The sequence below is a fragment of the Clytia hemisphaerica genome, unplaced genomic scaffold (assembly GCF_902728285.1).
Source record: "Clytia hemisphaerica strain Z4C2 unplaced genomic scaffold, Clytia hemisphaerica genome assembly, whole genome shotgun sequence".
Taxonomy (NCBI): Eukaryota; Metazoa; Cnidaria; class Hydrozoa; order Leptothecata; family Clytiidae; genus Clytia; species Clytia hemisphaerica.
The window spans coordinates 496046-511072 of NW_027103728.1; the positions used below are offsets into that span (position 1 = coordinate 496046).

The following is a 15027-nucleotide window of genomic DNA, read 5'->3' on the forward strand; positions in this document are numbered from 1 at the left end:
GGCAAACAAGGTGTTTTGTGATGTCTTCTATTTACTTCTCTTCCCTTGATATTTCCCTCACTTCCTTTGCTAAATTGCGGTGGCAAAAAATGTCTGCGCTCAGAAATAGACGTTGTTTGTGGGTGTAAATCGTCCAAACCAAGTCGTAAAGTGTCGCAAATGGGGTCAATTGTAACCATTTTCAACACAACTTCGAAAAAGTGTTAATTGCTTCGAATCAATAGTAGTTTCCACGACGATTGTGATTTCTCAGAGTTTAAGCTCGGATAAAGTTGTTGAGATTGAAACCTGTTGTTTTTGTTTGACCAAGAAACTTAAATAAAAATGTTATTAAAGTTCTTTGGTTTGAGGGTTGATCTTGAACTGTCGAGTTGTTTTCGCTTCTTTGCATTTTGTACGCATCTTAATCTTCGGTCGATTCTTCAAAAAACGGTACAACCGTGTTTTTTGGGGAAGGTTACCGGTGAAAACTATTTTCTGATCGAGATACAATTTGACCGTTTCTTTGACTTTGGGTAGAAGTGGGCGAGTCTCCAACAACCACTTAGCAATTCTTAATAAAGTAGTGTTGCTCGGATTTTACACTTTGTGGAAATTTAGTCAGAGAAATTTTTTGATCGAAGCTGGATCTTCTTTCTACTGCTTTTCCGGTACTGAAAGAAAACATTCTGACAAAATTTACGTTATTTTAATACTGAGTCGATTTACAAACATGCCAATATTTGTCAAATTCTAAAATTTTAAACCCTAGAGTTACCTTCATTTGGAGAATTCTTTTTAAAATCTCTGATACGAAGAGAACCTTAGTTACATTGTTTATTCAAATTAGAATTTGGTGTTCAAGGGGAGTGGGTGCTAGCGTCTACTGTGATTAAGTTTTCTATTCAAGATATTCAAAGTAGTAGGGTCCCGGATATATAGAGGCTAGTGGCTTCTCCCGTCGTAACCTAAAGTTAAAAACATTGTACCCGTTTCTTTTTTCTGCAGGCTGTTTCGTAAAGGTAGTTTTTGTCCGGTGTGTTTAAAAGTCTATCGCATTGAAGAAGACCACATCAATCCAATGGTAATGTGTGATATCTGTGACCGCTGGATTCATACTGGTAAGTAATCGTTTTTTAGATCAGTGAAATTGATCTCAAGAGGTCTTCTTACTTTGTAAAAGTAAAAGTCAGATTCACTCCGACCACTACGAAACTAAGCGGTGATTCTTGTAGATTCTGAAAGTACAAGCCCCCCTCCTTGCATCGGCGAATAAAAAAGTGAGGTAGGTGAATCGTAGATTTTATTCCATCGTCTTCTTTCCCTGCGGAATTCACTGCTCGGTGGACTACTAATATAAGAAAAGCCTTAACCCTATTAACCCCAACCTTTTTTTATTTTTGTAGCTCCAGGGGGGGGGGGTAGAATCTACCACCCTCGATTATTTTTTATCTAGAAGAGCTATGGCCATGAAAATTGGTAGGGATGTTCTCCATCATGACACAAACTTCCAGGAAGCAAAAAAAAAATTTGATGACGTCATCCAAAAAGCGATGACGTCATCACAGAATTTCCATCTGTCGGAAAAAAGTAGACTGGAGTCGTTTATAATGCATGTAATACTAATAATAAACACAAATAATAATACGGGATTTAGTTTGTATAAACGACTGGAAGAATCCGGTGTTCCAGCCTTATAGATACCGGGCCTAGCTACGCAGAAACTTGCGTAGCGAGAAAACAATTTATTAAGCAACAACAAACTCTCAAAATAAAATCAACTCAAATGAAACATTTTTAACACACAAATCCACACACATTTTATTTTCAAGAATTTTTTTTGAGATGGAAAAAATTTTAATTGCGATATTGACACTTTTTTTTTGTTTGGAGTTAGTGCACAAAGGTTTCTAGACGACTAAAATTTACTTTTTTGCTTTATTTCTAATATGTTTGAATTAGTCGTCTAGCTTGCTAGACTAGAAAAAAGCAAAAATATATGGTTTACAAAAATGTCTCTCACGGTCGAAGCAATAAAGATATTGAGATTCTGTTTGAAGATTCTGAAAGATAAAAGATTCTTCTTTAACATAAGCGCCGGTTTTGTATTTTCCATTAAGATTTTCGTTTAAAATCCATGCTGAAAATTAGTAAAATTTTCAGAATTTGATGACGTCATAAATGATGACGTCATCATTTTTAACTTTTTTTTTTGATTTTTTTTTAAATCACATTCTTAATACCTATCACCTGATAAAATTTGAATATGATTGAATCAATACTTTAGAAGTTATTGCAATTTTAAAGAGTTTTAAAGGAATAGTGTATTGCTACGCAAATCAAAATATTATGGTCACGTGTCTGGAATTTGATTGGTCGAGCGCGATAAAAGTTTACAATTTGATTGGTCGAACGGGATTTTCACTTTCGTTTTCGTAATCTAAACAAACCGAAAAATACTTTGCGATAAAAAAGTTGGGAGGGGAATGAAAAATCTTTCGTGTAATTTCTTCTGTCTTCTATCATACTTATATGAAGGAAATTTTCTGTTTTGCTATGCCAAAATTGATTCACAAATGTAAATACTACACAAGAGTTTTTCTATACACAAAGAGATTGTGAGATGAGAATATATAAACAGTTCTTTTTTGTTTTCCTGTGTTCTTTGTGTTTCATCAAGAGCAGATGAACAAAATAACAAATAGTAAATAATGCATAAAACATTTTTTGAAAAAAATAACATCACATTACAAAATTCCTGAATATACATTTGGATTTTGAAAACTATATAAAGTATTTACAAATTCTTTATGGCTTCACTTTTATCAAGAGTGATGCAAAAGTATTTGAATAATAATATGACCTCCTCTTTGAAGTTGCCTTCCAAAATATTTCTTTCCATTCAAAAAAAAATTCTCAATTAAAGCACCCTCAGAATTTTTCACACAGTAGCACTTCATAGGGAAAAAAGTTGCCTAGAAAATAAAATTTTATCAAAACTGTTGGTGAAAAAATACTTCCTTTTTTTAGCAGAAAATGTTTTAATATCTTAAAATTTTATCATTGAGTATATGTATTTGTCGTCACTTCATGCAACACCAGTCACAATATTCCACATTCACTCAAGTTAACAACGTAAATAAAATGTAAACAGTTCTTCTTACAGCAGCATATCCATACCACTGTAAAAAATGCAGCTATGTCCATCCATTGTTTCGACAAACTGGTACATGAAAAATATGTTCAACTATTCCCAAATCATAGTATGTACGAGGACTTTCAAAAAGGATATGTAGCTTCAGAGTCGAACCACGCCAGAAGCACAAGAAGACAAAGTCCCTTGATCGATGGTTTTATCTTAATTTTCAATGATAGTCACAGGATTTTAAATTTAATCAAATCAATGTGTCCTACTGCTACTTCCTCAACATTATTTCATAAAATTCCAAATCAGTACAATATGATGCTCAGAACCAATGTTTTTCGTTCATCGTAGCGTAGAGTTACTTTTCGCTTCATTTTATTTGGTTCGTGCAAAATCTCATGATACAGTGCTTTTATCGAGAAAATATTATCCGCGTTCCATGATTCTATCAAAGTATTCTGAAGTTATGTAGACTACAGTCACCAGAGTTGATTTTTCAAGTCATTGGATGAACAGACAAAAATGTCCCATATTGAACTACGAACCATGAAAATCTTCTTTGAACAAGGCTTTCTTGTCTTGTTGATGAGTTTCATTTCACTTCTCAGATCCATATGCACACTTTCGAGAGAAAAGAAATCTCTTTCTCCTCTTGAGTGTTCAAAATTGACTACATTGTTATTTAACTGAAAGAAGCATAAGAGAAGAGATAGTTCTGTATAAATTGGTTAGCAAAAGAATTCAACCTTGATATTAAATATCTTCTTGTATCTTCAGCATCATAGAAAAATAAACATTGAAACTTTGCACAAAGATAGTTGAATAAAAACACTTCATGATTTTGGTGCTTTACCTATTTGCTTGACACTTAAAAGTTTCACATTAAAAATCATATCCAGCTGAATCTCGAGCATCACTGAAAAATATGCTTTGAAACTTTCCATAATGATAGTTCAATAATAATATGACCTATTTCAGTTAATATTAACACTGCTCAGCCACAAAATGATCAATAAAGATCTCGTAAACATTACAGTTTTTCTCAATAAAAATTTTCCAGTCGCCATTTTCTTCTAGCTCGTTTTTTGAGCAAGACTAAAATCTCGTTCGGTTTTCTCGCGCCCTTGACGGGAAATACTCACTCGGGTAGTTTTACTTTTTGCGGGAAAAACATGAGCGAGTTTCTTTGCTGTCGAGTTCAACTGTAGCAATACACTATTCCTTTAAGCGATTTTAGCTTGGTTTTATGTCATGTTTTACAATAAAGTCATAAAACCTGACCTAGAAGACCTATGACCCTAAAAATTTGCACAAGCACTCTTAATAGTCCAGGCAATATGGGGCATGAGGTACCACCTTGACGGCGAAAAAGGTTTGAAACTGTTTTTGGGTTCAAACACATCTATATTTTGAGAATCGCGATGGTTTTCAGGCTAACCAGGGGGCGATAACTTTTCAGAGGGGGTGTTTCGAGAGTACGTGGCAATCGTTTTTGGAGCCGATTTGCCTGGGGTAGGGTACTGCATTTCAAGATATCTCATGAACTACATATCAAAACCTATTAAAACTTTGCAGGGTTTTAGATAAAGCATCAAAGATTGTGTGTGAAAAATTTCAAGATGGTAGCACAAATAATGTGTATTTTAATATCAAAATTTTGTGAAAAAATCTAATTAAAAAAAAAAATAAAACTTTTCAATTTCACACAGGGCCAAATTCTTCCATGAAATATATGTTTATGCTTTCATCGCTCGTAGTCAGTATAGTGGTAGCATTGTGGAAAGTTTTATTGATTTTATACGACTATTTATTGATTTACAGATTTACAAATTTTAACGTTTTTCTTTATAGCTCAGCAAAAGGCCAAGTAAACCTCATTAAAATTTCACAGATGTTAGTTTTTAAGGCCAGGAACATTCAAGTAAAGTTTCGAGATGTTGGGATGAAAAATGTGTATTTTACAGACCAGAATATTGCGAATTTTTCATAAAAATTAAGATCTCTCCTTAGTTTTGACACCTCAAACGTTGTCTGAGACTCATATTTTCAATCAATTGAAGCATTTTTGTTGATAATATTTATAACTTTATATACATTCTTAGTTTAGAAGTCTGACTTAACAGATGTTAAGTGCCTTTGGTATTTTACAGACCACTTTTCTGGCTACTTTTGATTTAAATAAAATTAAATCAATTTGATATATCTCACTTGTCACCAAGTCATGTAAATCAAAGTTGAAACGCTTTTAAAATTGTCATGTGTTGAAAATGCGTTTCTGCTTATTTTTAATTAGATGAAATTCGGAAAATGTAATAATTTACAGACCAGAAAATATAAGGCATTTTCCATCAATAAAACTTTAAATAGTGAAATAGTGAAATGATAATCGTAAGCATACATTTGACTTCATCAAGCTTACCAAAAATACATATCCCGAGCAGTTGATGCTCGTCACATAAAGCACTTTTAGCAAATTTAGGCTAAAAGTGCTCGCTATCTCTAACACTCGTCATCTCGAAACTTCGCTATCTGGATCTTAATCTTGATTCCTTGAGGTGTTTTTCACTGTTACAAAACATATGCCAAAAATAATGTAAAAAACAAACAGTAGAGTGTATCCGGAAAAAAGGGGAACAGATTGGTACAAAAAAATCCTCAGGATCTGTTGCTTCAACGGATTTTTCTAATAGATAACTGAGGAACTTGAGGATTTGTTATTCTACTATCCTTCGGACACACTGTAGGATAGATATGACCAATAATATCATTATTCACCCAATTTTGTAAATTTTCAGTAACCTTTGTTCGATTCAAAAGACCTACGGCGATCCTTCGTGCTGGTCTCGTTATGTCAATATTTCTACCGTGCACGTGAATCATCTAAAACATCTGCTATTTCTTTTATTTCTTTAAGAAATACAATCTTAAGTTTAAACTTACCAAGAATAATGTTGCGCTACAATCATGGTTGAAATATAATGAGAATTCCGTTTTTTTTAACGTTTTTCTAGATTTAAAGCTCAGGCGAGAAAGTCGATTTTGGGCTATCTCTTTAATTTAATCGAATATTTCAATTAGGGAGGGGTTGGCAGACTTCCAGGCTATATTCTGAGCCTTATTGGACTATTTTTGAACTTTTGAATCCTCATATCCTAAGGTCCTCCTAAGTCTTAAGTCTAGCGTTAAAACTCAGAGTTAAAACTCTACCTTTCGAACGTACTTTAGAGCACTTACAAATCGATTGTGATTTTAAAAACTTCCCGGTGGATTTCCTTTTTTTCTCAAATATTGGGAATATGGTTAAGAAAAGTATCCAATGGGATTGACTATCTCTTGCTTTTAAGGAGTATTTTAAGACTTGGTGGCTATGGTTAGCTTAGTGGCTGTTAGCTCAGTTGGTTTGGTGTGTAGGGGTGAGTCATAGTACAGGCTGGCGCCTTGACCGCTACTACCGAATTCTTCTCATCGCTCGCCTGGGAAGATAATGTTTTAGAAAAAGCACATCTCAACGTTGTCTCAAGGAGTTCGGCGATCAGATTCATAGTAGTCATCAGTAAATGTAGGTCTAAGGTGGTCGTATAAAAGTTGGAGGTAGCCTTTACACAGTTTAGCGTAAGCAACATCCCATCCCGTCCTGGTTAGATTGATTTGAATAAAAAGACCTGAGTGAGAATCAACCGCATAACCTAGCGTAGACTGGAGCTACTTTCTTCTTTAGATTTTTATGCTAAAAATACAAAACCTTTTAAAAACCAGCTCAAAAAAAGGTTTTTTAGACAAGTTCCCAGATAAATCTCTCATATCAGATCGCCATTTCAACCCTCTAATCTAAAGTGATGTTGCGAATGTGATCTCTCGTACAACTTAGTGGATCAACTAGGGTCTGTTCGGAGATACCCGATAAATACAAAAAAAAATTATATCTGATGTAGTATAAGGCCCCAAGTAAAAATTTTAGTGATCTTTCTGGGTTACGGATACCACCATACTCTCTTTAAGTTGATACAGCAAAATCTGCATTAGTAGTGTCTTAAAGATATTGACGAAAAACTGTATTACTTTAGAACTAGGAAAAGGTTTTAAAGCCTAGAAAGTAATGTCAAGCTTGACTTAACGTGCCGATACCGATGGCTTTGATCTGTAATTTAGATTAGGTACTGTACGCCACCTATGTTGCATGTATCCTACTAATCTAGGCTGTCCTACTAGTACTAATACAAGCTTAGTAGTTATCAAGATTATTAAACTTAAAGGTTTTCTTTTTAAATAAGAGTGATATCGTTTACTTACTTTATTTAAAGTCAAAAAGTTTCAATTCGTTTCAAAAATATGTACTAGTAATCTCATGGTTATGAGGGTAATCGTCAGCCGTGCAAAATTACTCGAATCTGATTGGTTTAGAGGAGTGCAATTAATCGTTAATTGCACTATTACCACTTTTTGCACTCTTCGGCGGGGGGACACTTTTGTCCCCTTATTCTTTTCTCTCCCAAGTCATGTGTCAGAGACTTTTTTTTACTATATAATAAAAAACAAAGAAATTTTACGTTACAATAGCTTCTTTTAATTGAAAACAAAGAAAAATTACACTGCAATGTTTTCTTTTCAAACAAAAGAAAAACGGAGGTTTTCGAATGTTTACAAAAATATAAAAGTTAGAAAAAGATTCTTTTTCAAAACTTTTTACTGTCGATTACCTCGGAACAAAGGAGAAAATACCGTAATTTGCACTCATCCTTCGGACTCGTGCAAATTACTATTTTCTCCTTTGTTACTCGTGATTAATCGTTAATTGCACTCCAAACCATACGATTACTAGTACAAATTCGGGATAAATTTCCCGAGTGCAACGAGGGAAATTTAAAACATTTCGAAATTTGACCGAGGGTAATTTATCCAGAATTTCACGAAAACATGCATGGGATTCCTGGTTAATCTCATGGGTTGGATTGAAATTCTTACTAATAATTCTGAAAGACGTCAATTTAACACTGGAAATCAATCTAAAACTTTGAAAATAGGTCTCAAAAAGTCATAGAAACACGAATCGAGTTTTAATTGGATAGTGTTCCATTTACTTAAGCCTTCGAAGTTAGTAAGAAATTCGAAAAAAGGTGATGAATTTCCAAAAAATGGAAATTTTACTTTTGCGGGAAATTACAAAATCTAGGAGGGAAATTACAAGTTCGCGGGAAATTACAAATGAACGTAAGCAAAACCGTCAATCGAATTTCAATCAGCCATGAGATTATTCTCTGAACCCTTTTTTTCAAAAAGCATGATTGGTTTTTATATCATCGATTTTGACTTTACATACCGCAGAATACAATATATTCCCTTAACCATTTTGACTTAACTTTAGATTGTGACGGTATCGACGAGGACCGATACAACGAACTATCGAAAGACCGTCAGACGACGTACACTTGTATCTTATGTCGCGGTGACGTCGAAGAACGGATGGACAACTTCCACAAGAAAAACCGTTGAGCATGATATGAACAAGTCTGTAAATGCAAGTTAAAAGTCAAACATGGAAAATAATCTCTAGCTCGTGCTGCCAGGAGAAAAGTTAGGTATGATTTTGATCCATGTTTTGTATAGTGGTTTTGCTTAGTTTTTCGTTGGTATATATATAATGGACAGTTTATACATTTCATATTTGGAATCGTTTTTGAAGGTAATTAAAGTTTTTTTTAGGAATTTACACATAGATATTCGAAAATAATTTAGAAAACTTTAAAAGTTAACATATCAGGACATTTTTTTGACTCTTAGTAAGTTTGAAATATACATTTTATAGTTTTTGATTTGATTTATGTTATATTTTAGACACAACCTAGTGACACACGGTAATTTCAAATTCAAAGCATACTTTTTTCAAAATGTGTTCTAGAAATCATTGCTTGAGAAGAATGATAATCGAAACTAAGGCGATGCCTTCATGGGTGATGGGAGATAACGCTTTTAGGGATCAATAAATTTTGGCCTTGCTTTCGTTGGTCTTTTTCTCTCTTTTTTTAATATTTCAAATCAATAAAGCCATTTTGTTGCTCTTAAGATACGCATGGTACCGAGTACCTTGAGAAAATTTGAGATAATTTAATATGAGATTAAATTTGATTAATTAAATCAGATTTTTTTTCAGTTCAGATTTTACGTCATATTATCCGAGCCTCGTACTTAAACGAGTGTTTAAAAAAAAAGCAAACCACATATTATTTTACCTGAGTATTGCCATGGTTTTGTTAGTTTATATTTTGTTTTTAAAATGTAAATATCGAAAATATTTATTGAAAAAACCCTTGTTGCTTTTCATCATCATTTCACCTGTTGTGGAATACCTTATTCAGGGAAACATTTGAGAATTTTCGGGTATTTTCTCTCTTTTTTTACTAAAAACGGCTGATTCTAAGGTGTAAAAAGCAAAATAGCGTCCAAATCAAGTAATTATAGAGGTCCCCTTTTGTGCCTCTGCTCTTTCGGCCGCTGGGCCGATATCTATTATATACCTGTAGGCAAAAAAACAGACTTTGAATACCCAACTCTCACCTATTCATGATATTCATGATGTAACCTTTGAGCCTAAACAATAGGGGATGTGACGTAGCAACTTTGATTTTCTTTGATTTGGAGTATTTGGACTTCTGTATTAATCTTTTCTTATTTTTTCCGGGGGTCCTTGCTTGGAAAACATTGGGGAACGCATTTGTTTTGCCACCAATAATGGCGGCCAAATGTTTTGATTCGGAGTGTCAATCAACGAAAAGATTACATAAGATTACATCATGAATATCATGAATAGCATACCGTAGTGATTCTAAAAATAGACATCAAAATTACTGTTTGTCCGAGTTTTAATCCCATCATCCTTTGCATTAATTGCTTTTGCAAGTCAATTACACATAGTGACAATACAGGGTGTCCCTAATAAAAGTATCGAGTTTGAACATGCGATTGAGTAGAAAGTTTTAAGTGTGTATTCACAAAATTGTATTTTAAGCTCTCCCTCTTTTTTTTTTTGTCATTACGTAACAATAAAAACATACTCTGCCTGTTTACAAATGCAACGAAATTACGATCATGAGAAAAACGCAACAATTAAAACATGTTTGTAAAAACAATAAAAAAGTAAAACGAGGGAATTTGAATTTTTATTAATTTTGATTTTTAAAGACGTACATTTATGCAACAGGGGAATAGTAAAAGGGCTATTGATTAATTTATACGTTGTAACTACCTTTTGCAATGAGCCTATGTGATGGAGAACGTTCTTATATTTTAGCGATAACACACACAAACTTTTTTACTCAATCGCATGTTCAAACTCGATACTTTTATTAGGGACACCCTGTACAAAAGTAATAACTTGCACGCATTACGAATCAAGATGAAAAGGATTGTGGGATTGAATTTCGGTCAAATGTTGTAAGAAATAATTATGACGTTTGCATACCGGTGTGCTATTGAATATCTGCTTAATAATTATGCAAATTAATATTTTGTGCTTGCTCTACACGAACTCGGTTTTTTTTACACGCGGGAAAAAGGAAAACTATCTGTTTACTTCTAAAATGTCCGAGACTTCTTCACAGTAGTGAAACACATTTCTCGTCTTATTTCGTACTTTTCCATCTATAGTCCGTATCTTTTCAGATTCTTGTAACTTTTCATTGAACAGTTTGAATGATTTTTCGAAAGATCACCACCGATTTGATTCCACTAGATGCAAAGTTCCGATGTTCAGAAATCAAACCATTGAGTTTAAAGAAGCTAGAGAGGAATCTTTCCCGACCGACGGGGGTGTGCCGCTGAATTTCGAAGAATGGATCCTACGTGAGATTTGTTTGTTTTTATTAAAAAAGTGACCCATAATGGGACTGACGTGAAATTCCAATAAATTTTCTCAGGGATCCCACTCCTCCTAAAATTCCTAACAATCCTAAAATCAGTTAAAACTCCTAAAATCCTCCTAAAACTCAACAAATTCTCCTAAATTCCTAAAATCTGAAAACTTTATCAAGCACGACGGTATAGCTGATTTTGTTTGTATATTTGTATAATCAGACAAGAAACTAAAATTTTTTTCTCAGTAAAGTCAAAACAAACTGGGAGTAGTAAGCTACCTGACCTTGAAACAACATGTTTAAAATATATTTTTGCACTGAAATATTTGGAACATTGAAAGAGTGCAGACTTTATTCAACAAAGAGGGCTCAAATGTTTAAGAGCAAGGTTTGGTGGTTTGCGCCCTCATCTGTGAATTTTTTACTTGAGCATAGAATGCACCCCCCTGAACTTAGGGGGGGGCTAAACCATTTTTGCTTGATTGGGGGCTGTATTTTAAAAAAAAATACCGGGGCTAGCTTGCTAGGGGGTTGAGTGTTAAGTAATAGAACTGGGGTCAGAGCTGATAGGTTACAAATATTTTAAAATTATGCTAAAAATCTATGCTGTAGGGAAGGTTTTGATCCCTCTTAAAAAAATTTTGCCTGCCGCGCAATAAATTTATTAAGAATTTGCATATGAAATTTCTATAATATTTTGTTTTGTAAAAGTGGAGGCTAAGTTTTAAAGAGTTTTTCTGGGGCCTTTTTTCCTTAGCCTCCCCCCTGAAAAATGCTGGGGGCTGGACCCCTCTGCACACTATGGCATAGCATGGTGTCCTTCAGGTTTTCAGGTCCCCCCATCTGGGGCCTAAAACCCCCATTTGGTCTTCTCCCCTCACCTACCCTTTTTGCGGGCGTCCCCCCTATCGAAGAATATTTTTGTGACCAACCGATTCGCTATATTTTACGTAATAACTTAACAAAAATATAACAATTTCCTGCAATGAACGCATAAATGACACATTTAATCATCTATTTGAATTATTATACCTGATCTTTGCGCTTTCTACCCCCACTTCCCATAAAATTTCCTGAAATCCCCCAATTGCATTAGTCCCCCCATCAAGGAGAAAATATTCACTTCCCCCTCCAGGGCAAAAATTGATCTTCTTGTTCATCTTCCTGGGGGGGACGATCCCATGCATAGGCTTTGTTAGAACGAATAATATGATACGTAAAGTAATTTTATTTCAGTCTTCCTGTGGATGATTTTTTTTCGGTAGAACATCTTTCTAATGGCTGACTTCAGGTCGATTTTAGAAATTTATTTCTTAAATTTTCCTAAAATGCTCCTAAGAAATTGAAAATTCTCCTAAAATTCTCCTAAAATTTGGCCACAATCCTCCTAAAATTTGTCCTAAAATTAAGATAGTCAGGCAGGCGTGGGATCCCTGTTTTCTGAAAAAAAGATACCCTGACCAGCGGCACATGCCAATACCCCTTTTGCCAAGCAAGAAAAGTGTAGACTTCTATAGTCTACTTCTGACTGAACTTTGCTTTTCTCTTTCTGTTCTGATGATTTTGATCTCTTTGCGTTGAGGTAGAACGGAAGATAGATAGACATATTCTTAACAATCTTACAAATTTTGGAAAAGTTTAAAGGTCTAAACTCTAACTCCTTTCTTTTATACTATGGTGAGAATTTTCTAATCAGAAAATATATTTCTCTTATGGTAAAAAAAAGAAAAGAAAAAAGTTAGACAAGAATCGTGTCTGACACTCTGGCCAAAAATGGCCTTATATTAAGGTTCTGACTATTTCCGCTTGCTGGATCGAAAAATTTATTTGTGTACGTTTCCCATTTCCGCACTAAGATTCTTGTCACTTTTCCGAATCTTACCACTATTTTCTTTCTCCAAGACATAAGACATGAAATTGGAAAGGGTTTGTTTCTAAAGGTTTCTAATAAACGGAAAATCTTTTTCTTTCTCAAAACTTCCAACCCTAACTGGATAATAACCCAATTCCTAGTAAGTCTGGTATATAGTCACACCAATCACGCCATCAGACCCATACCCCAACACTACTAGGTGGGGGGCGTACGGTGTTTTGGAATTGCGGAAATCGACCCTTTTTTCTTCGGAATTTCGGCAAAATTGAATTCATACATGAAAAATCAAATTTGATGAAAAGTTAGTCAAAACGAGGGAAAATATGGCGCGCCAAAGCGGAAATAAATACTATCTTTTTAAAACAATACTATCTTCGTTTAAAACATACTATCTTTGTTGTAAACATACCCCGGGGGGGGGTACTACCCTTGTCGACCGACGGGGGTGCTCCGCTGAGGTTCGAAAATTGGACCCTACGTGGGACTCGAAATTTGCGAAAAAAGTGACCCTGAATGGGACTGAAATTCCAAAATTTTCTCAAATTTTCTACTTTTTCCCCAAATTTTCCAAAAATAGGCACCCTACGAGGGACTGATTTTTCTATATTGGTGTTTTTGCGACCCTACCTGGGACTCTTGGAGGTTAAAAAAGGTACCCTGACCAGCGGAGCATCCCCGTAACCCATCTTGCCCTAGTACCCCCCCCCCCCCCGGGAACATACTATCTTCGTTTAAAACATACTATCTTTTTTAAAACATACTATTTTTTGCTTAAAAAATACTATTTTCGTTTAAAACATAGTATCTTTAAAAAATAATACTATTTTTACTATCTTTCATACTATCTTTTTAAAACAATACTATCTTTGTTGTAAACATACTATCTTCGTTTAAAAAATACTATCTTTTAAAAAATACCATCTTTTTAAAAAATACTATCTTTTTTCGAATATAGGTTGCCTCGATTATTCAAATTTGTGTAATTTTCATTTTGAGGGGCGTGTAATGGGCGTTGGTTTTTCGTGTTTATTTTATATGGCCTCATCCGCCCACATGCAGGACCAACATAACAAGATGGCTTCCGGCTCCCTACAAGATCTGACCTGACTGACAGTAAAATGGCTACTCGTGGCAGACCATTGAAAGATATCAACGAAGACCAAGTCCTTGCACTAAAAACAATAGGGTTCAAATGGAAGGAAATTGCTGATCTTATTGGAAAAAAGGACATGACCACATAACATTGAGATCAAAACCAAAACAGTGGTGTTTTCACCACATTTTGGACTTTCTGTTCCGCCATTTCCATATAAAGCATGTTGTTCTTTCCATCCAGCAAGCATGGTCCCGCCGTCCCACCATGCGCGGGTCTTGCATGCAAACTTTAAAATGAGCGAGGCAAGACGTGCCAACCTCGTTTCCAGACTGTTTTCGAAAAGATAGTATGTTTTAAAAAAGATAGTATCGTTTTAAAGTAGATAGTATTGTTTAAAAAAAGATAGTATCATTACAAAAGATAGTATGTTTTTAAACGAGAATAGTATTTTTTCAAACGGAAATAGTATTTTTTCAACGAAAATAGTATATTTTTTGAACGAAAATAGTATGTTTTAATCGAAAATAGTATTTTTTTAAATAAAAAGATAGTATGTTTTAAACGAAGATAGTATTGTTTTAAAGAGATAGTATTTATTTCCGCTTTGGCGCGCCATAGAAAAATGCCCCAAAAAATCGGAATCGGAATTGCAAGTATTTTTTTACGGAATCTCGGAAATTTTAGCAAACCCCGTACGCCCTAGACTAGAGTCTACTTTTGGCTGAACTTTGCTTTTTGATAATTTTTTATAACGCTGAGTCCAGTGAAGTAGACTAGGAGCGTTTGGCGAGGTCGCCATTTTGAAAAAGAATGTTTAAAATCCAAATAACAAAAAAACTACTTGGAGTTGAAAGATATAACCAAAAATAAGAAACAAACATCAGTAACAGATTTGCAATCCCTTATTCTCAAATAAAAACATTGCTTCATACTGTTTTTACCTTCCAAAAACAGCTAAAATCTGGCGGACTGTTTTACAGTCCGCCTAAGCAAAAGCATATTACCATATACTACCGGGCCACTTAATCGCGCCACCCAGTCTATAAAAGAAAGCTTTAAGTGGACCCCGGGCTACGTACGCCCCCCC

General features: G+C 34.5%; 1 protein-coding gene across 1 annotated transcript in view; it reads left to right on the plus strand.

Annotated features, from left to right (window-relative positions):
• Window positions 1-9133, plus strand: part of LOC136804922 (PHD finger protein 10-like) — a 31015-nt gene extending 21882 nt beyond the window's left edge. Inside the window, exons 14-15 of the mRNA XM_067061451.1 lie at window positions 988-1100; window positions 8487-9133. Coding sequence (XP_066917552.1) covers window positions 988-1100; window positions 8487-8614 — 241 coding nt within the window. The 3' untranslated portion in view covers window positions 8615-9133. The remainder of the gene's footprint in view (window positions 1-987; window positions 1101-8486) is intronic.
• Window positions 9134-15027: the final 5894 nt, after the last annotated feature.